This window comes from Fusarium vanettenii, assembly GCF_000151355.1.
Source record: "Fusarium vanettenii 77-13-4 chromosome 5 genomic scaffold NECHAsca_5_chr5_3_0, whole genome shotgun sequence".
Classification (NCBI taxonomy): Eukaryota; Fungi; Ascomycota; class Sordariomycetes; order Hypocreales; family Nectriaceae; genus Fusarium; species Fusarium vanettenii.
In genome coordinates this window covers 2,384,520-2,409,743 of record NW_003315878.1, presented here as the reverse complement: position 1 = coordinate 2,409,743, position 25,224 = coordinate 2,384,520, and the positions used below count along the sequence as shown (strand labels likewise).

At 51.3% G+C, this 25,224-nt stretch overlaps 10 protein-coding genes across 10 annotated transcripts; 3 read left to right on the top strand and 7 right to left on the bottom strand.

Annotated features, from left to right (window-relative positions):
* Nucleotides 1-518: 518 nt before the first annotated feature.
* On the top strand, nucleotides 519-2,159 carry NECHADRAFT_41544 (uncharacterized protein; the record flags this gene model as incomplete). Its single annotated transcript, XM_003051403.1, has 1 exon — nucleotides 519-2,159. The coding sequence occupies one exon, from the start codon at nucleotides 519-521 to the stop codon at nucleotides 2,157-2,159; it is 1,641 nt and encodes a 546-aa protein (XP_003051449.1).
* A 2,906-nt stretch (nucleotides 2,160-5,065) lies between these two features.
* On the bottom strand, nucleotides 5,066-7,069 carry NECHADRAFT_93933 (uncharacterized protein; the record flags this gene model as incomplete). The annotated part of the gene is made up of 8 exons (XM_003050992.1): nucleotides 5,066-5,299; nucleotides 5,330-5,494; nucleotides 5,555-5,692; nucleotides 5,750-5,947; nucleotides 5,998-6,411; nucleotides 6,465-6,728; nucleotides 6,806-6,897; nucleotides 6,979-7,069. 8 exons carry the CDS (start codon nucleotides 7,067-7,069, stop codon nucleotides 5,066-5,068), a joined length of 1,596 nt encoding a protein of 531 aa, XP_003051038.1.
* A 784-nt stretch (nucleotides 7,070-7,853) lies between these two features.
* On the bottom strand, nucleotides 7,854-9,640 carry NECHADRAFT_40784 (uncharacterized protein; the record flags this gene model as incomplete). The annotated part of the gene is made up of 6 exons (XM_003050991.1): nucleotides 7,854-8,432; nucleotides 8,480-8,821; nucleotides 8,878-9,062; nucleotides 9,128-9,195; nucleotides 9,232-9,408; nucleotides 9,474-9,640. The coding sequence occupies 6 exons, from the start codon at nucleotides 9,638-9,640 to the stop codon at nucleotides 7,854-7,856; spliced, it is 1,518 nt and encodes a 505-aa protein (XP_003051037.1).
* Nucleotides 9,641-10,001: 361 nt separating this feature from the next.
* On the bottom strand, nucleotides 10,002-11,819 carry NECHADRAFT_41846 (uncharacterized protein; the record flags this gene model as incomplete). The annotated part of the gene is made up of 5 exons (XM_003050990.1): nucleotides 10,002-10,604; nucleotides 10,660-11,015; nucleotides 11,071-11,246; nucleotides 11,310-11,591; nucleotides 11,647-11,819. The coding sequence occupies 5 exons, from the start codon at nucleotides 11,817-11,819 to the stop codon at nucleotides 10,002-10,004; spliced, it is 1,590 nt and encodes a 529-aa protein (XP_003051036.1).
* Nucleotides 11,820-12,403: 584 nt separating this feature from the next.
* Nucleotides 12,404-13,539, bottom strand: NECHADRAFT_41333 (uncharacterized protein; the record flags this gene model as incomplete). Its single annotated transcript, XM_003050989.1, has 2 exons — nucleotides 12,404-12,963; nucleotides 13,014-13,539. 2 exons carry the CDS (start codon nucleotides 13,537-13,539, stop codon nucleotides 12,404-12,406), a joined length of 1,086 nt encoding a protein of 361 aa, XP_003051035.1.
* A 3,547-nt stretch (nucleotides 13,540-17,086) lies between these two features.
* NECHADRAFT_40463 (uncharacterized protein) lies at nucleotides 17,087-19,123 on the bottom strand (the record flags this gene model as incomplete). The annotated part of the gene is made up of 6 exons (XM_003050988.1): nucleotides 17,087-17,203; nucleotides 17,259-17,323; nucleotides 17,377-18,364; nucleotides 18,433-18,640; nucleotides 18,703-18,795; nucleotides 18,852-19,123. 6 exons carry the CDS (start codon nucleotides 19,121-19,123, stop codon nucleotides 17,087-17,089), a joined length of 1,743 nt encoding a protein of 580 aa, XP_003051034.1.
* Nucleotides 19,124-19,554: 431 nt separating this feature from the next.
* NECHADRAFT_41395 (uncharacterized protein) lies at nucleotides 19,555-20,679 on the top strand (the record flags this gene model as incomplete). The annotated part of the gene is made up of 1 exon (XM_003051402.1): nucleotides 19,555-20,679. One exon carries the CDS (start codon nucleotides 19,555-19,557, stop codon nucleotides 20,677-20,679), a length of 1,125 nt encoding a protein of 374 aa, XP_003051448.1.
* Nucleotides 20,680-20,764: 85 nt separating this feature from the next.
* NECHADRAFT_93930 (uncharacterized protein) lies at nucleotides 20,765-21,992 on the bottom strand (the record flags this gene model as incomplete). The annotated part of the gene is made up of 6 exons (XM_003050987.1): nucleotides 20,765-20,850; nucleotides 20,920-21,189; nucleotides 21,253-21,376; nucleotides 21,431-21,533; nucleotides 21,591-21,747; nucleotides 21,800-21,992. The coding sequence occupies 6 exons, from the start codon at nucleotides 21,990-21,992 to the stop codon at nucleotides 20,765-20,767; spliced, it is 933 nt and encodes a 310-aa protein (XP_003051033.1).
* A 370-nt stretch (nucleotides 21,993-22,362) lies between these two features.
* NECHADRAFT_93929 (uncharacterized protein) lies at nucleotides 22,363-23,399 on the bottom strand (the record flags this gene model as incomplete). Its single annotated transcript, XM_003050986.1, has 2 exons — nucleotides 22,363-23,115; nucleotides 23,175-23,399. 2 exons carry the CDS (start codon nucleotides 23,397-23,399, stop codon nucleotides 22,363-22,365), a joined length of 978 nt encoding a protein of 325 aa, XP_003051032.1.
* A 292-nt stretch (nucleotides 23,400-23,691) lies between these two features.
* On the top strand, nucleotides 23,692-24,685 carry NECHADRAFT_41144 (uncharacterized protein; the record flags this gene model as incomplete). The annotated part of the gene is made up of 2 exons (XM_003051401.1): nucleotides 23,692-24,018; nucleotides 24,077-24,685. 2 exons carry the CDS (start codon nucleotides 23,692-23,694, stop codon nucleotides 24,683-24,685), a joined length of 936 nt encoding a protein of 311 aa, XP_003051447.1.
* Nucleotides 24,686-25,224: the final 539 nt, after the last annotated feature.

Genomic DNA, 25,224 nt, shown 5'->3' with positions numbered 1-25,224 from the left:
GTTTAGCAGCTCGGCCATGGCAGGTTTAATATTACATGGATCATCCCCCACATGATACATCTGGGTCCCAGGTACTCGTGGTTGTGGGGTAGTTATCAGGTATCATGTCATGATCGGGGAAGTGGAGTAATGCGGGGTGACCAACTCGGCGCCTCTTCTAAGCCATCTTTCATGACGACTCCTGGATAGTTATAATCTTACCCGATACACACCTCGACTCCAAAGAGCAAGTCAAAAGCATCAGTGCCAATGATCTTCTTTCTAACGACAGCGGGCTTGTGTACCCCACAAATTAGTTAGATCTAGGCCCTTGTAGATCTGATGGAAGGCTGTCATCTCGGTGCCATTAGAGACGGCAGGATGAGCAAAGCTGGAATTAGAACGTATTGTGCAAGTCCTGGATGCGTATAAATACATGCCTGATTTCTGGAGTGTCGATCTTTTTCCCTAACTCGTAGCTTGACTCCCCAGCGATCGCTGCAAATTGTCATCTCTTTCAACCCCAAATCACCAACACCATGGGTCTCGGTATTCTTGAACCCCATCACCATACGGACAGTGTGCCTGGAACTGTTGTTCTCGGAGCCGAAGAGGCCGAACGCATCCATGACGACCGAACACTGAAGCGTGGCACTGGGAAATACAGCGACATCATTCTCACACCGCAACCTTCTGACGACCCAAACGATCCCTTGAACTGGCCGCAGTGGAAGAAATACATTGCCTCCTTAATCCTCGTCCTTGGTTCCTGTCTGTGCGCTAGCTGCACTGGACCTTTGCTCAATGCAAGTCTCGCTGTCCTCGCCGTTCAGTTCAATCGACCGATTGGAGACATAACCGTCCTTTCGGGGTACCAACTCCTGGTCGCAGGTGCATCAGGTCCCGCTGTATCGGCTTTGTCAAGGAAGTATGGGAAGCGTCCTGTCTTCTTCTTTTCGTCTCTGGCCTGCCTCTTTGGCACCATTATCGGATCCACCAGCACGACCTACAACACTCTCCTTGCCAGTCGCATCGTTCAAGGCTTTTCTCTTGCTGCGTATGAGTCACTCGTCTTTACCAGTATCGGCGATCTCTTCTTTGTCCACGAACGCGGTCTTTGGACCATGGTCATGGCGTTTACGCTGAATTGCGTGTCGAATCTCAGCTCGGTTGTTGCGGGTAGAATCACGTTAAGCCTGGGCTGGCATTATCTTTTCCACATCCTCGCCGCGTGCGTTGGATTCCAGCTGCTTCTTCTATTCTTCTTTGTCCCGGAGACTTCCTACGTTCGCAACCCTCAACCTGGGCACCATGTGATCAACGTGGACACTGAGGGTGTCACGGAGAAGCCCGCTACAGAGGGAGAAGACGCGTGCCGAGTGGAAAATGTCGAGTCTATACCGAGTATCCTCCCAAGGAAGAGTTTCTGGCAAGAATTGGCTCTCTTCAACGGCAGCTTCACCGATGAAAACCTCTTTGAGCTCACTATCTCACCATTCGTGGCTTGCACAAATCTCGCAGCTCTCTGGACCGTCTTCGTCGGTGGATCTGTGACATCCTTTTATGTTGCTATCGCGTACGTGATCGCTCAGCTATTCTCGCCACCTCCTTATTTACTTTCCGTCGCCGAGGTTGGCTACATGTCCTTGGGTCCTTTTATCGGTGGCGCCATCGGCTCAGTCATCGTGGGTGCGCTCCTAGACCCCCTGAGTCTTTGGATGGCCAAGAGGAACAAGGGAGTCTTTGAGCCGGAATTTCGCCTAGCTTTGACGCCCTTGGGTGTCCTCTGCGGAGCTGGCCTTTTCGGCTTCGGTGCTGTGTCCTACGCTCAAGGTAGCATTTATCTTGTCGCCTTCATGTGGGGACTGATGCTCTGCGGAACTTCCTTCATCATCGGTCCCTGTTCTGCCTATACCATTGATGCCTTTCGCGGCATGAGCGGCGAGATCTTCATTGCTAATGTCATGGTCAAGAACTTCCTGTTCTATGGTTACACCTACTTCATGAATGATTGGACTGCATCGGCTGGCGCGAGAGCGCCCTTCTTCACCTTTGGTGGGATTAGTCTCGGGCTTGTGTTGTCTACAGTATTGGTCTATGTGTTTGGGAAACGGTACAGGGGATTTTGGCACAAGCATAACATGGAAAAGTTCAACATCAAGACTCATCCGGATATGTAAATCCTTTAATCCGGTTGGGAGGCCGGGTAGTAGCCGGACATGTGCTGAGGTGATGTCTGCACAACCAACACTAGTAGTCAGGTTCAATTAAAAATGCCCCTAATTATCCTGTTGAACTCCAAGAAGCCAGCCATTCGCCATCCTATTTCACCTACATGATATCCTGCATTGGCAAGTTCAGATGCCACTTTCCAGAACGACGCGCCGATAGTCAAACAGAGTCCGAGTGAAAAAGCATATCAGAGGGAAGGAATGCGAGCGAAACGTCTATACCTAGCTCTGCATCAAAACTCCAATCACTGCCATGACGCAGGTAGGGGACTGCCGCAGCGCCGGATCGAGAATGAGCGACATTCCGTAGAGCAGCTGGCAAATCTGGATCTTTTACAACCCGAGATTTGCTCAGAGATAAACTTGTCGAATAGACCAATCGAAGATAGATCTTTGGGGCCAAGCTCAAGAGACTCTTCCATTGGAAGGAATCAGTAACCAACTCGTTCATGGCAATGTAAAAGTCCTCCAGCCTTTCAGTGCCAAGTTCGTGTCGTAAGATGGTGATGATGAGATCAATGACATCATGTCGAGAATAATGATCCTTCAAAATTTGAACTAGGCATTTTAAGCTCATATTCTGCCGCAGGAGCTCTTGATCCGAACCTTGCAGACTAGCGGCCGTCGACATTTGGCAATCCAGAGCATGCAGCGTCAGGGGTATTGCAGTGCATTGGACGACGGTACAAGGGAGAATTTGCCCTGAACCCAGTTGAGACAGCCTCTCAAAGCATTTTGTCAGGGCCAAAGTTGCTTCCTCAATCTCCCGCTGGTTTCGGGTTGTTGCCGTAAAATGGACGGATAGTGGATGATGAGCAGAGTTGCACTGAGTCACAAGGCATAGCCTCTCGTGATGACATAAAACGAGCCAAGCAGAACTGCCAGGTTAGTGAGTCGACATAATAGATATAGAAGGGGGATGAACTAACCAGTAGTAAATGATTACCGTGTTGAAGTACAAGTTGATAATTGAAAAGTCCTCCTCATCCTTTATGAGTGGTGAGCCTCCTTGTGGATTGATGAGATGCGGTAGATTGTGAGATATGTCTTTGTACCATTCCCGGAGTTGACTTTTGACAATAGCAATTTCAGCCAGGGTTGTGCTGAAATCGCCAGGCGTCGGCTGAGGGGGTACACGTGTGAGGTGGAATATAGTGCTCAGCACTTGGCAGAGATGGAGAAACTTTTCCAACAGCCCGATCAGGTTGGTTTTCAAAGACGCGTTGAAAACTTGGCTATGGTTGGTTTCATCTTTCAGGTCACCTATTCCCAAAGGCTGATGAGAGCTCACGTCGAAATGTGTGCCGTCAATCTGCATTCGTCGACCAAGACATAACGAGGCCAGCCTGTCTTGGATGATGCAGCACCACCAAAGTCGTTTCAGTGTATTCTCATTAGAGCGATTCATTGATGGTGACGATTCATATTGGCTTGCACCCATAATTTCTGCATGGTTAATGGCAATGGCCAGCCAGACTGAGTCCATTTGACCTGCCATGAGAGTCAGAGACAGTGAGCCACGAGACAGCAGGAGAGCCGCTTGTGAGATAATGAGTGAGGATGTCTCGGTGTCGAAATCGTATAGCAGCTAAGAGAGAATTTATTTGTGCACCAAAACAGTAGAATAACCTTGAGAAACATACCTTGGCTTTTCTGTAGAAACAAGATCTGGCCTGCTTACAGTCTGCAAAGCCCATGCTTTGAATGGTTTCGAGGGGGGTAGACTTGGAAAACATTCGTCAGTGATTGGAATCTTGGTTATCAAAGCAGTAATTGTCTTACATCGCACGATGCAAATAGAAAAGATTGAAAAAGTAGTAGTGAAATCTTAGGTGCCGATGGACTTGGTACCACGCCGCCCTCGACTATCTCGCAGAAATCGACCTCATTTAGAAGAGGAAATAGTGGATGAGTCAGGCGGAAGTATTGCCGAACGATGATGTCCAGGGCCGGTCGACTGGGCAGGTTGAAGCACCCTTGGGATGCTAGGTATGTGACGCCTTCAACTTGTAGATTGGCCCTGTTGCTCACTTCGAGGAAGTCATAAGACGTGTAGTGTACTGAACATGGTCTCTCCGAGTCGATAACAGGGGAGGACGTAGTGCGTGATGAGAGTTCATCTGGCGTACCCTGTGACACAGGCGTATGATAGATGCCCGTGATAGCTTGGGCTGGTGGTGAAGGCTTCCGGATGGGCTCTTCGGAAACTCCTCGACCGGAATTGTGCTGTTTTTTGTTTTGGCAACTGGGCCATAATCTGGTTAGAACAGATTCAAAGAGGCCCTTGTCCAGACTCACCCGTTTCTAGGTGCTGCAGAACCCACAACAACACAGTCCCATCCCTTGATCCTACAGCTCGAACACGGCATGCATCCGAATGAAACGTCGCATCTAGTCTTTCTCTTGCGGCATCTATCACAGGCTCGCGGTGCCTTTTTGCGGCGAGTTGCCGAAGGCTCCGAGTCCTTACCTCGTCTCTGCTTGTTTTCTTCACTATCCATGGAGTCGAAGCTAGGTTGTTACACCAGGGAGTTTTCTCAGAGACGCGTCTTACTGATACAAGGCGAGGCTCTCTCTAAAGATTCGAGTACGAACAATGCGAAAGAGCCTGGGGTGGTAAGCCTCCCCAATGATAGAAGGGAGCTGCTCAGCCATGAGTGGGATTAACCATTATCCCCCCCACAAAGACCACCCAAGGTCCCCAAGTTTGTTGACGAGGTCGGTGCCAGATGTGGGGTTCGCCCGTCCAACACCCCGCATTCGATCCAAGTCACTACTGGGCCTCGATCCCTTTACAAATCCTGAAACCAAGTTGGTTGCTAGTGGGTGTACTCGTAGTGCTGGGAGACATGGAACTAGATACTGGGTTTTTCCCGCAGAGACTCACTCGAACTCCTTTTGAGTTGCGGCAGCCTTATATGATTTCCACACCTTATCGTGCAACAGGCTCTAGCATCATAGACAAGACGGTTCAAGGCCGATGTACTGACTGACATCGACAATTGAATCCCAACCAACATGCTGCAGTTGCGGCATATAGGCCGAATATTGAGCGCGAATCCAGATATTGCTTTCCATGACTGTGGTGTCTATGTTGACACGTTGTTTCTGCGAGATACCATGCACATCATGTTCCGTTGCTTAACCAACCAATAATCCTCGTGAGTACCCTTGCTTGGATCACAGGCGACAAAGTCAAACTCCCTGACGAGCACAGGCACCAGCTTGTTCATCTCGAGCAAGCTAATGTTCTTGCCAATGCAGGTGCGAGATCCAGCTCCGAACTGATACAACAGTCAGTTCTCCATTCTGTCATGTTTGTGCATGTTAGGGAGAAAACTCACGGGCATCCAACATGAATCCATTTCTGATACCCTTTGCTTGTCCGAGTCTAGCCATCGCTCTGGCCGGAAAGCCTCGACGTCCTCTCCAAACACTTGGGGATTTCTATGAGCCACCCAAGTATTGATGCCAACGACAGTCTACCAAGCGGTCAGCGATTCATGTTCCAAATCTACGGGGTATCTAGGGGCACGTACACCTTGGGGGAAGAAAGTGCCGCTAATGGTAGCACCGCCTTGAGGAACGACTCTCGCAAGGGGGAGGCCGGTAGCTGGGTGGAGCCTCAAGGCTTCCTTAATGCATGCTTGAAGATACGGCATCGCTTGTGTGTCCTTGAAAGGGATTCGAGTTGTGTCGCCAAGTTCCTCCAGCTTTTGATCAATCTCGTCCCGCAGCTATGATTTGGTTAGTCAGGATTAAAATGCCTGGCCGGGCGGGGGCATACCTTTTGGAGGGCATCTGGGTGAGTTATGAGGTTGTACAGAATGGAACATAAAGAAATCGACGTTGTATCAGACCCTGCTCCGATGTTCACGAGACATGTTGACTGAACCGCAGGAAGTGGGAACTTGGCAGGATTATTTTCGTGCAGCCCCATGGTCCTAGACAAGAAGTCCATCCGGGTCTTTGAATCGGGATCGTTCTTCCGTCGGTTTCGTGACATTTCGATTTGCTCCACGGTGAACGTCCCTATGCCAGTCAGACCCTTGGTTGGAAACTTGGTCATCAGCCAGAACAGAAATCTGTGGAGCTCGTCGTAAACCCCAATCACGGCACAGTACTTCAGATACTCATGCAGGTTTCCAAAGATGTCGTCTTTATCGGCGCCCTCATCGAGTATCCCGAATCTCTTCCCTAACTTGACCACCGTCAGCAGAGGGTTATCGGTTGCTGAAGTTTCCAAACACTCACTGTGATCTGCCCAATGACATCAAATGCGTAACTTTGCATCCAGAATTGCAAGTCGAACGCTTGTCTAGACTCTGCAAGTTGGTCAAGGCGCGTGACAAGCATATCGATGCATTCGTCAACATCACCCTCCATATTCCGCAGTGATGTCGCCGAGTACAAGTTCGCCACTAGCCTTCGGTTCGAGGCATGACGCGTGGGATTCAAGTCGGTGAATAAATCCGTATGTGATGCGAAAGGATCGCCGGATGCCTTGTACCATGCTGACTTGAGCGGGATTGTTAGCATTGGACTTGGTACGAGGGAACAAAGCGTTCCGGCCGTTTCATGGCGTCTTCTCTTACCTTAACAAATCCCTTGGCAAGGCCATATATGATCTTTGTCGCCTCTGGGTCGTCGATGCTGAACTGGTTCGGAGCGATTCTTACAATTGGACCTTGGTTTGGAGTTAGTTGTCGCTCGTCTTGTATCTGTCACTGCCCCGTCTTTGAACCGGCGAGCTCAACTTCACGCGTACCATGTTGTCGGTGAAGTTGAATATTCAGTTTGTGGAAATTTCCCTCGGATACACGCTTCATGTACCAGTATCGAGAAAACCTTGCGGCCATCGGTCCGGGAACATGTCGTAGAGGCGAAAAGAAAGGGGATACTAAACATCGCAGGGTCATAACAAGTAGAGCCGCGCCGGCAATCATCGTCAAAAGAGGTAGTGTAATATATTCGATAATCATCTTTGCGGTTCAGCAGCTCTGGCCAGTTGTGTCTAGGCTGGGTAGCTGGATGGGCTTGCTGGTCATCAGTCAATTATTAATTGACCCTTAAGCCCCCTTGTTCACATATCAAACTCGATCAAGATGTGGGGTTCCCCGCACCAACACAACCCAAACGCCGTGATGGGTATAGAATGTGCCAGCTAAGAGTAGGAGTTTCCCCAGAAACTGTCAACCGTGCGACCACCTCCACGTGGGGTGAAGTGGTCCAATGCTACTGACCAGGGCTCATCAAGGAGTTTTCCAAGTCCTCCATTATGCACCATGTCTTAGGGCGGCCTGCCAGGCCGGAGGAGCAAGGTAACTCCATAATTAGAGATACGGGTTATTCCTTGAGGTAGGTGCACACAGCTCCGGGCTCTCGTCTGCTTCAATTTGCGACTTTAGGTCTCAGGATCTAAGAGAGGCGCTATATCTCCTTGCTTGCGCGAGGACTGTTAGAGCATATTGATGTTCACTATTAGAGCACTATCTAAGCCTTCACAGAAATTACATGATAATATATTAATCCCTTATCTATATTTGAGTAAGCCTAAGAAGAGATTAATCATAATTGATCCAGATCTTAGCTCGGTATGTAATGGCAGTCCCCGCGCAAGCAAGGAGATAGAGATACGGTCATCTAATTGAGGAGGCTGATATTGCCTGTGGCCAACGCGGCAAAAACTCTGTCCAACCCAGTCGTGTCCTGCTGGCTTAGAGAAGCCACTTGGCGCATCCTTCTACGCGAGCCTAGGTCCTTTTCTTCAAGAGAATAGTACATGCCGAAGGGCCCGAAAGCTGCATATGAGTCTGACGGCCAAGGGTCCCGTTGGGAGACGAAGTCGATCCATGCTTTGCGCATGTTTTCCCCTGTCCGCCTTGCTCCGTCCGACAGACCCGAATCAAATCCTCCGAACAGAAACACCAGGTCTATCCCATGATGAGCTCCATTTGACGGCTGCCAAGGGTTTTCCTCGTCCAAGAGGCATCGAAAGACGGGCTTCTGTGCTTGACGCCATTGCTTCGTCATGTTTTCCACCGGGAGAACGAATTTGTAGTCGTTGATGAAATCCAAGGCCCCGATCCTGCACGAGGATGGCCTATCAGCGCGGATATTGTAAAGACTCTTCAGCTCGCTGCTATATTCCCCGGCCAAATTAAACGCATTGTCGATGCGGTCGATGCTCGTTGTCCAGATACCTTCTCTCCAGATGATGGACTTACGGAGGTTAGCCAACTTGCAGAGTAATGGACCGAGCTACTCACCTCATTTCGGACATCACTGAGAAGAAGTCTCTCTGAGCTACCTGTGTTTTGTTGCCAGTCTTGAAGCACATTATCGGCTACCAGAAACCAGGACTGGATCCCTGACACCTTGATAGCCTCAATAATAACCTCGACAGGAGCGGTCCGCAAGTCAAAGTCTCCAAGGGTACTAAGATGCCGGCCCAATGTTTGACGAACAAATTGAGCTTTCTCCACTGGTTGGGGAGGCGACAGATACATTGAGCCTGACGACAGCACAAATTGCTTCGCAGGTGCATGAGAAACAAGATGAGCGTGAGTGTACACAGCTCCGGCACTTTCACCTGCTAGAGTTATCGCGTCCTACAAGCGCAGCGTCAGTAGCCATAAGCTGGTAGATAGTGTCCAACATAACTCACAGGGTCACCACCAAAGCCTGAGATGTTACGCCGCACCCAATCGAGCGCCAGGGCTTGATCGCGTAAGCCCAGATTCCCTTCGCTCGTCTCATCGCCAAACCCGAAGATGTTGAGTCGGTATTGAACAAACACGGCCAAAATCGGGTTGCCTAGCTTCAAGGAATCCTCGATAATTGCAGAAAAGTCTTGGAGTTTGCTGTTAGAAGGCCTGCAATCAGCTTATACGGGATTGAGATGCTTTGTAACACACCACAGAGCCCCGATGCAGCGCTTCCGAAAGTGACGGCTTGAGATCCCCCTTGAGAACGAATGTCAGCTCTCATTCACGTTCTGGTTGCCGATGTGGGATATGACATGCCATGAATCCACACTATGACGGGAAGTCTATGCCGTGGTGATGCAAGATCCTTAGGCGCTACGATGTCCAGGTTGAGACAGTTGAACTCATCTTCAGGTTCTATCGGGAGCTTGGCATCAGAAGGGATACGGAGTAAATGACCAACATCGACAGGGACCTGTGGGCATCGAGGGCTTTGAGTCAGAATCAGAGTTAGCGTCACCATCTCATTGATATCAGGCTACGGGACTTGACCAACCCATATTGAGTACAGTTGATCGTGTCCGACAGGTTTGTTGGCGCAGACGGTAGGCCGAATCTGTGTGGGATTGTGCCGTATGGAATCCCTCGAAAGTGAACCAGAGAACCGAGTTCAACTCCTGCAAACGTACACTGTAAATCCTTGTGATGAAGTGAAACAGACATTTTTGCAGGATCTGGGGTAGAGTTCAATATTCGGATGATAGGGAAAAGGTAAGGAAAGTGAGCGAGAGCGAAAAGAACTGGGAGTAATGGAGCAGCTGGGGAATTGTCATATTTATCAATGAATGGGTGGAATTGGACTTCTCAACCACCCCCCTCGTTCTCCTCTCCTCGTGTGGAAACAAACCCCACATAGCTTGGACATTTCCCAAAATCTCAACAGTGTCTTCTTTGCGTGTTTCTCGGACCTGTTTAGAAGAAATCCGTACGGCAATGACCCGGTGGCTGCCAAACTAGATTTGAACAAGAAATATTCTCCACGACGAAATCGGGCAGCGAAGAGTTGATTGCTACACGGAAAGACTCAAGACTCTGTCCTAAACATGAATCCATCCACCAACTTAATCAAGAAATCCAGCCCAACGATCTCTCCTAGTTCAAGCATACCGGCATATTCCTCTATCATGGTATCGCGGCCTTCCACGACCTTCTTGGTCCCATTCTCGTAAATGGCCATACCGCCGGCTTTCTGAAAGTTGTCCCAGGGCGCATGGCCATGCATGAACAGAATGACGTCCTGGGCGAACTGCACAGCCGAGGCTCTCTGCTGACTATCTAGATGCTCGTTATAGTTCTGGAATAGAAATGCAACGTCCAGTACATGCGTGGTGTGGCCTTTAAAAGGGCCCTCCCACGGATTTGGCTCTGAGAACTGCAACAGGAACGACTCTCCTGGGAATGTCTTGGCCAACGCATGGGCTGTTGCACGGTACCCAATATCCGAGGCGAACTGGATGATGCGCAGCAAAGCTTCATCGTCGCTTGTTTCGTGTCTGATCTTGTAGATTTCCAGTAATTTGTCTGCCACCTGGGACTGGTGCGTCAAATTCGACCGCACATGGTCAGAGAATGCGGCTGCGAGGCCCTGTTTTCTTTGGAACAGACCCATGATTCCAAGGACGCTGGCCTGGTTATTCTTTGTAAGCCAAAATCGAACTTGCACAGGAATTATGTGCACATACATCGAGAGGGGCATAGCCGACAAGGGCAGCCTCACAGGAAGTGTTCTTCCATGGTGGGTTCCCGTTGAGAATGGCCTCGAATGTTGGCTGGGATGGTATAAGCCTGCCATCCACCAGGGGGGTGAACATTATGCCCTTGTCTATCTTTGCAGATAAATACTCGGGGGGTGTATCTTTAAGGGCCTGGATTCGCTCGGCTGGAGAGCTACCTTCAACACCAAGGGCCTTGAGGATTTGCTGATACGGAAGTTCAGCCGTTTCCAGCGGCGGTGGGGTCATGAGAGGAGGTGCGCCAGCCAACACAACAACACGTGATGCGAGCTTCTCGTCAGGACTCAAAGCTCGTAGTGCAGAGACTATTGCGAAATGCAGTCAGTCGGTGCGCCAAAGATGTCAAGGTCGGATACCCACGTCCGCCTATGCTTTCGCCAGCGACCGTTACGCGATCAGGATCACCGCCAAAACCAGAAATGTACTCTTTGATCCATCGCAAGGCCACCCGTTGGTCATGGTGACCGTTGTTGCTTTGGAAACCTGCGTCGCGTAGTTCTAGAGACGTGAGGAAGCCAGCAATGCCAAGGCGGTAGCTGTGAGTGGACGAAGCTGGTCAGTTGCTGAAGAATAAGGAAGGTTTCTGGACGATGCCTTACTTGATATTTATCGCAATGATGGGTTTCCCCTGCTGGATGGAGAGTTGGACAATTTTCTTCGTGTCGACCTGGGGCCACCAGTTGGCGCCAGTAAAAAAGCCTCCTCCGTGAATGAAGACCATGACCGGAAATTTGCTCGACGGGGAAGCTTCCTGGGGTACAGTAATATTCATATTGAGGCATTCCGTTCCTGAACAACCAGGGGGCTCGGGTTTTGGCAGAGCCTTCTGGATGATCAGGTGTTCAACATCAACCCCAGCAGGGTCCGATATGGCTTGTGGGCTATATTCATGGCTTCAGTGTCATGTTTACAGGAGGTTGGTGCTGAGGGCCTTACCCATGCTTCGCGGCAATGAGGCCACTGCCATCATAGGATGGTAACCTCGCATTGTCAAACCAGTGGTCCAAAACGCCATATTTGACGCCGAGAAACTGGACAACACCATCTGCCTCGTTGCCTTGGACATTTCCGATTACCGGGTGATTGTATCTTCCTGGTGCAGAACCCATGGCGTGTCGATTTCGCAGCAACGTAGAGGAATGAGAGCTTGGAGAAATGTGAAGTCGAGAAGCTGGGGCGAGCTTTGCGTAACCCTGGCGGTCAAAGGTATCCCTCCATTAAAAGACTACTTAATATTTGTGAGCACGTGCGATAATGTTGATCACAAAACTACTCCTCCACAGCTATAGCAAGGTACCCAGGTAGGTAGTCACTCCACAAATACACATTCGTGTGTGTTACTTCGACACATCCTGCTAACCCTGGGCTACCCCACATTGAACTGGGTTTAGCGCAGGGGCAGAGTGGAGATACCCCATGTTTTACTCGTGGGGTCCAGGGGAACCCCACATTAGAGGCTGACTGGCGAGAATCTAGGGTAGGGCGCCTTTGAGTGCACGGCGCGCGCCAGGCAGGCGACAGTAATCATGTTGAGGAGCTTGTGTTGACTAATAAATAGCTGAATGAGATGTCTAGCACCGAAAGGAATGCATTTACGGCTAATTTAGGCAATTTTAAATATCAGGTGTGGGTTAAAAGACTAAATCGCTATGTGTCCATGCGTGGTCGTCTTAGATGCCCACTTACATACATATTAAGCCAGTCTTTCATGGAAGTATTCGGCATCCTCACCCCCCCACGCACGTCGGATCAACTCACGGATAGCCCTTCGTTCGAGTGGCCGCGGGTTCTTGTATGGATTCGACATTACAAGGTCAGCGGTCATGTCGATCCCTCTCTCCGGCATACCGTACCCCCTCAGGCTTGAGTCAATCTTGAGCCGCCGATAGAGACTAGTCATTCCCCTGGCGGCATCTCCCCCAGAGTCCGGCAGTGCCGACGCAATCTTTGCCATTGGCCCTGGCACGGCTGGAGCGTTGAACGCCAGGGCATGTGGAAGGACCGTAACGTGCGTTTCGGCATGCGGGAGATTGAAAGTGCCACCCAAAGTGTGGCACAGCTTGTGGTGCAGTTCCATGTTGACGCTTCCTAGGCAAATCCCACACAACCACGCCCCGTAAAGAGCTTCATATCGTGCATCTTCGTTCTGGTCATCCTCCCGCAATACGGGTAGTGCCTTGGCGAGGTTGCGGATTCCTTCGACCGCCATCAGGTCAATAATTGGGTTCGTGTTGCTTGCGTAGAGGGCTTCGACTTTGCGATGCATTAGCTGTTGTCTCCTGCGGCTGATGAGGGGAGCCTACCTGCGTGGGCGATTGCATTGATGCCACTGTAGACAGAAAGTCGAACCGGGAGGGAACGGGTTAGGTCAATGTCGTAGACAACACTGTCAGGAAGGATCCGAGGATCACGTCTTGTAACCTTGCGTCCCTGGTCCGTCTCCCCGAGGATCGGAGTCATCTCGCTGCCGGCATAGGTGGTCGGGATGCAGAGATGCGGCAGGCCGGTCCGTACACTGATGGCTTTGCCTAGACCGATGGTGCTGCCACCGCCGATGGATACGATGCTATCTGCCATCTTCTCCTTTGCTACCCGGACTGCCTTTTCAGTGACAGAGATCGGCGCATGCATCGTTGCCTCGCTGAAAACGGCCGCTGCGGATTGCCCGATAAGTTTTTTGATACGCTCTGCTTCATCCACTTGTTGTGGGGTGGAAAGAATCATGACGGCCTTGGCATTCAGCTTTTCGAGCGCCGAGGGGAGCTGTTGAAGTGTTCCTCTGCCAAATAGCACGCGGTATGCTCCGCCGACGTACTCGAATGTACTCATTTTGCTTGGTTAGGCTTGAAGGAGTCGATTGGTTCTGACTGTTGATATGATTTGGGTGTTACCACATGCTGTAGACCGAAGGCTCCTTTTCTAGTGATGCCGGCATTGCCAGGTACCCCACACTCCTTGTCTACACTTCCATGTGGGGTGTACTCAAGTGGCATTCCTCCCTTGAGATCAGAACCGCTCGTGGTCCGGGAGAGGAGGAAGCCTCAGAACGACATGTCCTCCCTGTTTAACCATGGCCAACTATAGACTGTCGGTGGGATAAGCTACCCACCGCAAGGCTGTGGTGACGGGTTGAATCATTGATTCGCTGGTACGTAGCAGCCAGGCTTGACAAGATGGTCCCCATCCGGGGAGTAATACCCCATACCCAAACCTGTTGCTCTTGTCAGCTCGCATTATATATCATTGGCCTGCTTTTACTTACATCCTGGAGACTCAGGCTCCATAGTCTTGCCAGTGCAGCAGCCAGAGACAAACCTTCGCTGAAACTGCAGTCTGTCTCATCAAGCACTTGCTTCATTGACTCCAAAAGCTGGGCCTCGGCGGGACTGGTCAGAATGTCGTTCAAAGCGTCAAGTTCTATGGCATGTACCCATTTCGTCACAAAAAGAGCTATAATGCAAAGTCAGCCATCGCGATGTAACGCAGTCTTCTGAGCACATACCACAGTCCCAAGCCGCAACGGCATGCTCAACACTCCAGTGAAATGCTGCCGTTTTGCGCATGAGTAAATGTCCTATCTTGACTGTCCTTCTTAGCCCATCAAACGACCGTCGTACAACATCGAGTAGATAAGGCGTCTTTATCATTTTCGTCGATGCAAACACCGCCACAGATGCCTCAACCGAGTCTGAGTCCTGACATATCAAGCTCAGGCGATTGAGGTGGACAGCGGAACTAAAGAGTCGGATGTAAGCAATAGGGAGGATTGCCCGACAGCTCGATATCAACGAAGGCTTGGCTGTGTGAGTCAATTCCTCTGAATTCGTGTCGGCACTTTCTTCCAGTAGTTCATGGTATCTCGCGAGAGACTGCATTGCCGAGTGAAGTAGTAAAGACGTAACGTCGGCACCTAAAAGAGCGGACGAGGTCGGCGGAGCCACTTGGAATAGATGCCACGTATAGACTACAAAGGCGTGTGTGGTTACCCACGCTGAGAATGGAGAAACTAGAGATCGGTTCTTTAGACGACTGGAATCGTCAGAAATGACGTCCATTAGCATTTCACGCATGGTAAGATACTCCGGTCGGTGCCCGGTGGTTCGGAGTTCTCGCCACTCGCTCGCTGTCCTGGCATTCCAGTGGCTTTCATCGTCAAAGGCCTCAAAGTCCAGGTCCTCGGCGGGATGAAAGCCGGGGTTGACATTGTAGATGATCATATTGAGGGTGCTGACGATAAAGATTCCACCCAAGGTTCTTTTTCGGGTCTCGCGTTGGATCCAGTCAGGCCAAGAGAGTGTTCTGTGGTCCGCTGCTTGATCCTGGAGGGATTGGCGAATCGACTCGTACACCTAGGATCATTTTTATGAGACAATGCCTCTAGACACGAGGATAGGAACCAAACGTACCAAGGTATAAAATCCGTTCTGGGACATAGCTGTGGACACCAGCTCGTCGTCACCGCTTAAAACGGTGAAAAGGGTCAACAACAGTTTTGTCTGCACAAACCAGATTGGGTAGTCGGCGTGAGACACTGAACTGAAACTTGCAGAGGTCATCTGTACCCGAGGTTAGCCAGACCTTCTGATACTCACAGCGAATAACGCACCTGTTCGATGGAGCGTACAGTGATATCGTATAAAACTTTCGCTCTCGGTCGGTCGAGGCGATACAGTGCACCAATGCTACACATGATGAGGAGCAGCGGACTCGGAGTTCTTGCCGGGGTAAAAGTTGGCCGGTGAATTATAGGGAAGTGGCCATGGAAACAGTCCATGTAGCTAGAAAGGAAGCCCTGGCAGAGCTTTCCAGTGGGAATCTCCTTGAGCTGGTGTTCTGGGACATGGCGTTGAACTAGATCTTGGTAGATCCAGTCGCGTACATGCACATCTGTTGTGAATACTTCTTTCGAGCCGCAATTCCTTTCCTTGGGTACATTCGAATTCGTAGTTGTCGCGCTTGCCCGAAGGTCTCGGGAACTGGTCTCTTGGACTTGCGGGGCCTCGTTGGGCAAGGCGGCGTGTAGCTCTCTAGAGCTTGCAGCCATACTCATTACAGGTGTTGCTGTCCAGGACAACTCCATCCAGTCAGGGATCTCGATTTGGTCAAAATCCGGGACGTCAAAGAAGTCATGCGGCAGAGGACCAAAGTCAAGCAGGGGCAGCCCTAGTTGGCCCTCTGAGGAGTCTTGCAGAACCGGAGGATCCGGCATTGCTGGGGCTTGTTGTTGTGGGTACTGGACTGGATATGGCGGTTCGCAGTGTTGTCCGTTCGCCCTTCGATCATCCGATGGCTCACTGCCACTGCCCGCAAGGGACGCAGTAGATCCGTTGGGAGAATCCATCGCAAGGCCGTTATGAGACCTCGCCGAGGGAGAGGCGTTGGGAGTGCGGCACATCGACTCACTGGTCGAGGTGCGCCGGGAGGGTGGTGTTGGCATGGAGTGGTGACGGGCAGCAGGTTGTGGGCCATTCATTGTGCCGGCGGGTTCAAAACATTCGTTCTCGTTGAGCGACGAGATGGGTTCTAACAATGAATCGCGACGGATGGTAGGATGCTGAGCGCAGTGCACCGTGCCCCCCTCGTTGGCAGATACGACCAAGGCTTCGGGCGGAGCATGGGGAGTCGTCCGAGTGCATTTATCGGCATGCAATGTGCGTTCGTGGCGAGTGACGAGGTCTCTAATGATGGCGAGAAAAAGCAAGAGGTAAGCTCAAGTTCATAGAAGCCAATCCGATACCCACAGCGGGAGGTACGAAGGAGTCTTACTTGCGCGAGTAGCTTTTCCGACAGTAGCGACAGGAAAATGGTTTCTCGAGTGTATGTCTCCGTTCATGCCGGATACAGTGCTCACTGCGCTTAAAGGCCTTGGGACAATGGCCGCACTTGTAGTGGCGAGGAGACTGGCTGATAGGATCTTGATCGTCAGATGCCATGCTGATGGTAGGTGAAATATCATGAGATAGATAAGGAGGATAGAAAGGAAATGGGGTGGTGGACATTGGAAATACCCCAGATTCTTGGATGCGTTCAGCCGGACGAAAAAACGCGGGGAAAGGGGACGCCACTCCCAGTAAGGAATGGCCGGTGGGCCAACCCTGTGATTATCACGGCTGCAGGACGGAGGGATCAGTAATATTGTTTCCCCCTACCACGGAGTAATACGTAAGTTGCCTATTATAAGGGTGTATCTAAGCTGTCAGGCTACGGGACAAACGAGTGGGCTATAATCGCTATTGTGAAAATTACGGAGGGTGCCTCAGCTGCCTGGAGGGCTTCTATCGCTACTACATGCAACCAAGCCGTGACACAGCTTCAGAGGAATAATGCAGTCATAACATAGCTAAAGCATATACCCAAGCTCCAGTAAACTTATGCTCTACAAATGACTAGCCTGCTTCTCCGGAATTGCTCCGCCCTCCCTCAGATGCCGGTACCTTTCGGGCCAGATGCCGGATTTTCCGGGTGCCAGGATACCGTTCGGGTCGACGGCGTCCTAGACGAGTCAGCCAGGTCTTCATTTCATGCAGATGACTGTAGAACTTGCTTACCTTGAGCTTTTCGACGAAGCGGTTGTAAGCGTGATTGTTGAAATCGCTCAAGCCCGCGATGAGATCTAAGTTGCCAACGTCAATAACAAGGCCATTTGTATTTGAAAGCTCTGCTTACCCATGTGGTTGACGTGTGCGCGGTACATGCCATAACCTCGCTTCTTGCTCTCGGCGTGGAAGTTGTGGTAAAGCTTATGGATCTTGTTTCGATGGTCCGGGTCTTCCTGGTTGAAGGTGAACATGTTGACCATGATGACGTGCCGTTCGTGCATGAAAAAGTCCACCATGGGCTCGACTCCAGCTGCTTCATAGTGAGGTCTACAGGCACGTATCCATTCGAGAACCATCTTGCCCGAGTTGGGGATGATGGGGGCATAGTCGCCGTGCGCAGCCTTGCCTCCGCCTCCGCGTGGCAGCGCCCAGCCTACTAAGGGAAGACTCCAGAGGCTTGGAATGCCGACCAAGAGGCTTCCATTGTCGTTTGGAACAGCCTTGTTGTCAAGAAGCTCTCCATTCTCACCCTCGAAAAGGTTGCCGGCTAGGGTGGCCTGGGGAACTCTCTTGGCCACGATCTCCTTGATCTCTTCAAACTGGGCTTGGATGATCCTCTTCGGACCGTAAAGTCCCCAGCGGCCATGCCAGTAGTTCATGCCCTTCTCTTTACGAATCTCCTCTAGCTTCCATGGAGGAATAGGGCCTTCGCCTTGCCAATAATCGGACCTTCTGCCAAACATGCAAAGCTGCTCAAGCAGGCTCATGACCCAAACGAGGTGAGGAATAACACCGGTCTGGCGAAGATGTCCCAGGACATCAACTAGGGGCTCAATATCCTCAAACCCAGGAACGCCAATAGTGCATTCCATGAAAGCAGGCGGTTGTGGAGTGAGCCAGATGCTGAGCTTGGTTACGATGCCCAAGTTGCTCTGCAAGAAGAGACCCTCAATCGACGGACCGAAAGTGAATTTGGACAGGAAGGCTGAGGGCGAGCGAGTGATGCCGAATTGTCCCGTTCGCACGACATCTCCATCAGGGAGCAGCACCTCAAGCCCAGAAATCGACTGGTGATGGGCCGAATGAGAGCCGAAGCCAGTACCACGGTCCAGAGTCTGCCAGAAGAGACCCCTGTCAGTACGCAAAAGTCATGACTATCAACAAGATTTGAATGGATGCTTACATTACCAGTTACGCTTCCCCATCCCAGAGAGGGAGTGCTTGGCCACACCTTTTTGCCATGCAAAGCGCAATAATCACCCAACTCCTTGAAACTCACGCCAGGCTCTACGACGGCGTAGGAGAAGTCGTCGCTAGCCTCGAGCACTCGGTTCATGCGATGAAGGTCAAAAGCGACGGACCCGTTGACTCGCGCAGACGGTCCACCGTAGCTAAATATTCACCATTAGCCTGTGTGCCTGGAGGCTGAGTCCCAACAATTGAACAGACTTACCCCAGGTTCTTGCCTCTGGAAAATGCCCAGATCGGAATGCCGTATTTGTTCGCAACCTTGAGAGCCTGCTTAGCTTCCTCGAGCGAAGAGGGACTAGACGCGGAAACTTGTCAGTGCTGCTAGGTTTCGATGGGTGCCGCGTTACGTACCAAACAGCCGCGCTCGGCATCCTCCTTCTCTCACTATCATCGATATAGATGTCGTAGGGATCGATGTAGTGAGAGAGAGCATCGCCGATAAAGACATAATCTTTGCCGATAGCGTCGGTAAACTCGGCTAGGGCCTGTTCAAAGGTCTCCCTCTTCACGCTAGGGGGTAGCATAGACTCGATAGGGTAGCCTTTTGGGGCTGCAAACGTCGCTAGGTGAGCCTCCTCATAGTCGGGCTGAGCGTATGTGTCTTTGGGTGCGCGGGTCGTCATTCTTGGGTTTTCGATTGCGGATCCAGTCTAAAGGAGGAGGTTGCAGTTGGTGATCTAGTAAAAAGTCCATCATGCGTATTTGTAGTCTCACCGCGAGGAGCAATGGCATGATGGTTGGCCGGAATGTGGAGGAGAGGGTGGTCCAGTGTTGTTGATGTGTGGAGAGTCTGGAGACACCCCACACTCCTCCACAGACTCTCTGATGGTGGTGGACTTTCTGGGGTAATGCCATGAGGTCGCCCTGGGCAAATTGGTTAGCTCCAGTAATGGTAGTTCTCATCTCTACTGAGGCAAGTCGGTGTATCTCCAGCCGACACCCCGTCAGTACGTTTCCGACTGCACTCTTGCTCATGATTACCACCGGTCTTGGCGACAACGCAGGCAATCGTTTCCTCATACCGACTACCTCTAAGCAGGCACCCACGAGAGCGATGGTGTACCCTCCGGAACCGCCGACAACCATGCTGGCCGCTGTTGTCGAGAAGTTCGGCGAACCGTACCGAATGAGGCGCATCTCACGACCCTCGTCGCCTCAAGGCCAGGACATACTGCTCAAAGTCCTCGCCGCCTCATACTGCCACACGGATGCCGTGTTTGCCTCTGGTGGACTATCCCAGACCTTGCCACGCATTGGTTGCCACGAATTTGCCGGTAAAGTGCTCGAGGTCGGGCCAGACGTCCCAAAGGCTCGTGGCATCTTTGCCGGCCTTCACGTCGGTGTCCCAGGCCGAGCCTATCATCCATGCGGCACGTGCTACGAGTGCCAGAATACAGGCTCTGATGAGATAGGCTACTCTCCGTACTGTCCACTGGCAGGCAACTTAGGCTTGACGCAGGATGGTGGGTTTCAGAAGTTCTGTCTCGTCGATAGCCGTCAAGTCGCACCTCTTCCCGAGGGCCTCTCGCCGCTACAGGCAGCACCATTGATGTGTGCTGGACTTACTATCTGGTCAGCCTTGCGCCATGCTGCGGTGCAACGCGCCAGCACGGTGGGAATTCTTGGCGCTGGTGGAGGGCTTGGACACTTGGGTGTTCAGTTCGCTGCACGCCTAGGCAAAAGAGTCCTGGCTATTGATGCGAAAGATGCAGCATTGGCGCATCTCAAGCAAGTCAAGCACAGCCTGGGCTCTGCTGGGACTTCGGTTCACGTGGTAGATGCATGCACCCTAAATGTGGATGAGACCAAAGGCATCTGGGAGGAGTCGCCAGCAAAACTCCCTACCGACATCGGCCTCGATGCTGTCATCCTGCTACCGGAGTCGCAAAAGGCTTTTGACCTAGGAGTTCAGCTGTTGAGAAATCATGGCACTATGATTGTACTTAGCTTTCCGAAAGAGAAGCTCTCCGTCAGTGCCCATGACTTAGTCTTTCGGGATATTAGGCTGGTTGGAAGCTTGGTCGGAAGAAACACGCAACTCAGGGAGATGCTAGACTTTGTTATGAAAAATGGGGTGAAAGCTTCGGTCAAGACATATCCCTTTGAGCAGCTTAATGAGCTAGCAAGGGACAGCAAGCAAGGAGTCAGTGGGAAACTTATCATCGACATGACTCTATAAATAGACAATAATGCTGAACTCCACAGTGAGCACTAGATGAAAACATGCTATAGCCGTCTTTGAGTGAGATATTTGGTATTTATTACTATAAAACACCTGGTAGACTTTTGGTCTCATCAACGAACCCTTTGCCTTCATCCCACACAATAACCTTGTCATCACGCCTCAATCCTTGGATGAGCGGCTCACGACCAGGACTGTCCCTCTTTGGAAGTTCATTCAAAAATGCCCATCTCGTACTCTCCTTGTATCCGGCTTTCTTCCAGTCATTGATGTCTTGATCTGGGTCGATGTTGTATACAGGCAGCGTTTCAAACAAGGCGGCATCGTGGGCGAGGCAGATAAAGACTCCTGGGTGGGCGTCCAAGATTCGTAACTTGTCGATGCTAGCCTGTGCGGCGTCACCGTGTATGTAAACAGTCCCAGGAACTCTAGATACCTTGTAAAATGGACTGGTGCGAGAGGCGTCGGCGTCCTCCTCAGAAAGAGTCCCAGCGGCGGGATGGTGTGCTGTAAACACCGAGCAAGGACAAGGACTTGGATAGTAGGAGTCTAGATGATCGCTCGGTATACTTGTAGGCAACGGCAGATAGGGTGTTGGTCGGAATGCTCCAGCAAAGTGGCAAGCGTCGGCACCCATGAAAATGAAGGTATCTGGTGTCGTTCTTGCGAGTCCGCAAATGTGTCCAAGAGCATGCTACAATGGCGTGAGCTGAAGAATTGAAATATGGCTTGGGGGGCAAAAACGAACCCCGGGAACATCTAAGAGGTAGAAAGAACCGTCTCCGAGATAATCATGAGCAGCGAAACCGGCAACCGACGTGTCGAACTCGGGCTCGTGGATTCGATGACCTCTGCCAACAGGCCCAGAATTAGCCGCCGATGAAGTAGGCTTAGTAGAAATCACCAACCTGAGATCACTCGCCAGTACTGGGCTGTTTAGCCTTTCCGGCCAGCCTGGGGCAAATTCGGCTGTGAACCCTGGCCCGACGACAATGTCGACCGAGGCCGGGAACTTGGATCCATCTCCAATATGGTCCCAATGCCAGTGACTCCAGACGATGGACTCTGTGCAGCATGCAATGTTAGTCAATGTTTCACATGGATGGATCTGTCATACTAAGATTCTCTAGATCAAAACCTGAACTGGTTAAGATCTCGTCCACACCGTAGTCGACCTGCATCCCCACGAGGTTACTGGCAATCATCTTGTTGGTCTGAGGTGAGCCATTCCAAAAGTCCTTTCGAGAACCACAGTCAAACAAAATATATTCAGACCCAAGATCCGTCTTGTGCTCGAGCAGAAAACACATGGTGTTGAGGTTGAGCGTTGAGTGATTGGTGATTGGAGGCTGGATGAAGACGGCAGCATTGCAGACCATGCGTGTCGTCGTGTCGATTGCCTGGACTCGCACTGTGGCTAAGGAAGCAGGCAGATCTAGGCCTGGGACAGGAATAGGCTTAATGTCGTGTGTCATGATCATCGGTGTTGATGGGCGAAAGGACGTAGCTTAGGATGGAACTTGCTATGGACACAGTAAAACCTTGCTGCCTTAGGGACATCTCGAGGCTTTATTTGTCCTCGAACCAAGTATACCTGGAAAACTCCACATTCCCCACCTTCAGAGCCCAGAGTGATCACGTTGAATTGGCCTCCAGGTCAAGCTTGGGGATAATGCTATGTCAACTCGCTCCCGCCTCAGATCCCCCCAAGTACCTGAATACCACCCTACAATCTAGATCCTTGCAATCCGGAGCCTCACTCGCAGCTGTATACACTCCCAAGACGGTTGATCCGAGAGCGTTTCTCGAACCCAGCCTTCTTGCCATGCTGACAGCCAACGAAACATCCTTCTTCATCAACTGTACTCTAAACCCTCCTTTGTATCCATCAGACGGGGGCGCCTTTGGACAAACTCCCGGGACGGGGTTGAACTTGTCACATATGGTATTTTGAGCCGTTCCAGCGCCAAAAGCGGATGCCAGGACGTGAGCGTCGACGCCAGCACGCATGCCCATATCCATTGCCTCGGAGCAGGCAATTGCAATGGCTCCAGACAGATAATTGTTGGAGAGCTTTGCTGAGAGACCGAGAGATGGTCCACCACAGGGGATCACCTTGCCGCCCATGGTGGAGAGGAGTGTAGTCAAGCGAGAAAGATTAGGATCCGACTCGGAACAGCCGAGGAAGAATGCCATCGAAGCATCGACGGCCCCGATCACTCCGCCGCTAACAGGGGCGTCATAGAACAAGCTCTGGGGAGATTTCTTTGACACCTGCTCCTTGATATATAGATTGGTGCTCGTATCGATCGTGGAAGAGTCGATTAAGAGTTTGGCCGTCGAGGTGGAAAATGCGCTGAGAATTCCCGAATCTGGATCAAGGTACGCAGACCTGACATGAGCGCCTTCGGGCAGCATAGTCAAGATCACATCCTGTAGTAATGAAGCGGTTAGCATGGAAAGCTTTATGAACTATTTATCTTGTTACTTACGCATATCTCGGCGACTTCTTTAGCGCTTGCACATTTGAAGATCGAATCAGGGAACAGAGTCACCGTCTCATCGACTACTGCCGTGACGATATCATAGACGTGGATTCGAGATCCTTTAGGCAACTTCTTTGCGAGATTGATGACCATTGGCTTTCCCATGGCACCAAGGCCGATGAAACCCACAGAGGTGGCCGTTGAGTCTTGGATCCGTGATGTCATGGTCATGTTTGCTTCCACCGACTCCCGTTCGATAGCTTAATCTGGATACGAATCAAAAATTAGAACTAGACTTCTTATATGTCACAATCTGAGACTGGCAGCAGTGGCGTACAACGTGTAGGAACGGAGCTCCGAGCGTGGGGTTGGGCAATCAGGACTTCAAAGTCCGGAGGCAGTGCGACACTCCATGTGGGGGAGGCAAGTCATTGAAGAAGTGCTTCATGCCTACCATATTGCCTGAGTAGCTTGTACTTGAATCTTCAACACACCAACCGTCACCAAACCACGTCAGGCTACCATGGCGCTCTCAACAGTCCAAGTTCATGCCCTCTCTGGGGGCCGCTTCACTCTTCCAGAAACTCAATTCGTGAGCCCGGCATCCAGCACAGCCCGCAAGACAGTCCCGTCGCTGTGCTTTCTCATTCAGCATGCTTCTCCCGCAACTGGTAAAACGACGCGCATCGTCTTTGACCTAGGCGTCCGTCGGGACACGAGCCGCTATTCAGAGCCCATACGCCGTCATATAGTCACCCGGCAGCCCTTGACAACGGATCCTGATGTTGTCAAGAGCCTCAAGCTGGGCGGGCTGACCCCAGACGATGTCGACTATGTTATATACTCTCACGTAACCACGCCCTTCATCCGCTTCCCTTGGCCTAATGTCTTTCTGACCGTGAGATCAGGTTCACTGGGATCATGTCGGCGAGCCGACCGACTTTCGTCGCAGCACCTTCGTCGTTGGGCATGGATCTCTTGACTTGCTACAGGGAAATACATCAAATCTACGAGGAGGTCATTCCTTCTTCGAACCAGACCTGCTTGATCCACATAGAACTATACAGCTTCCGGATCCAGAGGCATCCCCTACAGCTCGGGATGAAGCGCAGGTATCCGGTATCAATTTTGGCGGGCCGTGGCGACAGTTTGAGACCTTACCCTCAACCCTGGATATCTTTGGGGATGGAAGTCTTTACATCGTCGACGCCCCCGGCCACCTTCCCGGACACATCAACCTTCTTGCACGCACCCCCGAAAACGAGAGTGACACCAAATGGGTCTATCTTGCTGGCGATGCCTGCCACGATCGCCGCATCATGCGTCAAGAAAGAGAGGTCGGACAGTGGCAGGATGCTCAAGGCCAAACATGCTGTATCCATGCCGACCTCGAGAAAGCTAAGACTACCATGGAGAGGATTAGAGAGCTGGAAAGAAAAGGCGTTGAGACTATCTTTGCGCATGACGTGGAGTGGGAAGTTAGGAATAGGGATAGCCATCGTTTTTGGGGCAGTTGATCCACAAGCCGGGCTTTTGGGGGGGGTCTGGGAGAGACGTTTCCCCTGCAGGTCCAATTCAGAATACGAGAATTGTGTCTAATTCACCCGAGTCAACTACAACGTGACCCATGGAACGCCTCCATCTCTACCTGTGCTGGTCCTTTCCAACTCTTTTGGGATGCGGTGTGAGTATGTGGGGTACTTTGGAACCCCACGTTCTGTTAACACTGGGTGGAGTGGCCATGTCGGTTCCCATGGAGTTGCTTGGTAAGAGAATCACTCCCCATTCTACATCCAGTCGGTCACCTGTCTTGTCTCTAATCATAAGTATCGTCGTATCAATTAATGTAAGTGGTATAACTATTGGTCAAAGGGTTCTTCTCTCTCCGGCGCTGATCATCCATCATCCCCCCGCACAAGCCGGAACAGCACGCTTCCCGTTTCGTACTCTTGCACACTCAGACCTCACCAGCTATTCTAACATCGTGCCGAGGCTCTATAGCTCAAGCATCATGTCATCCAGTCAGCAGGAAACAAATTTGAAGGACAAGTTCATC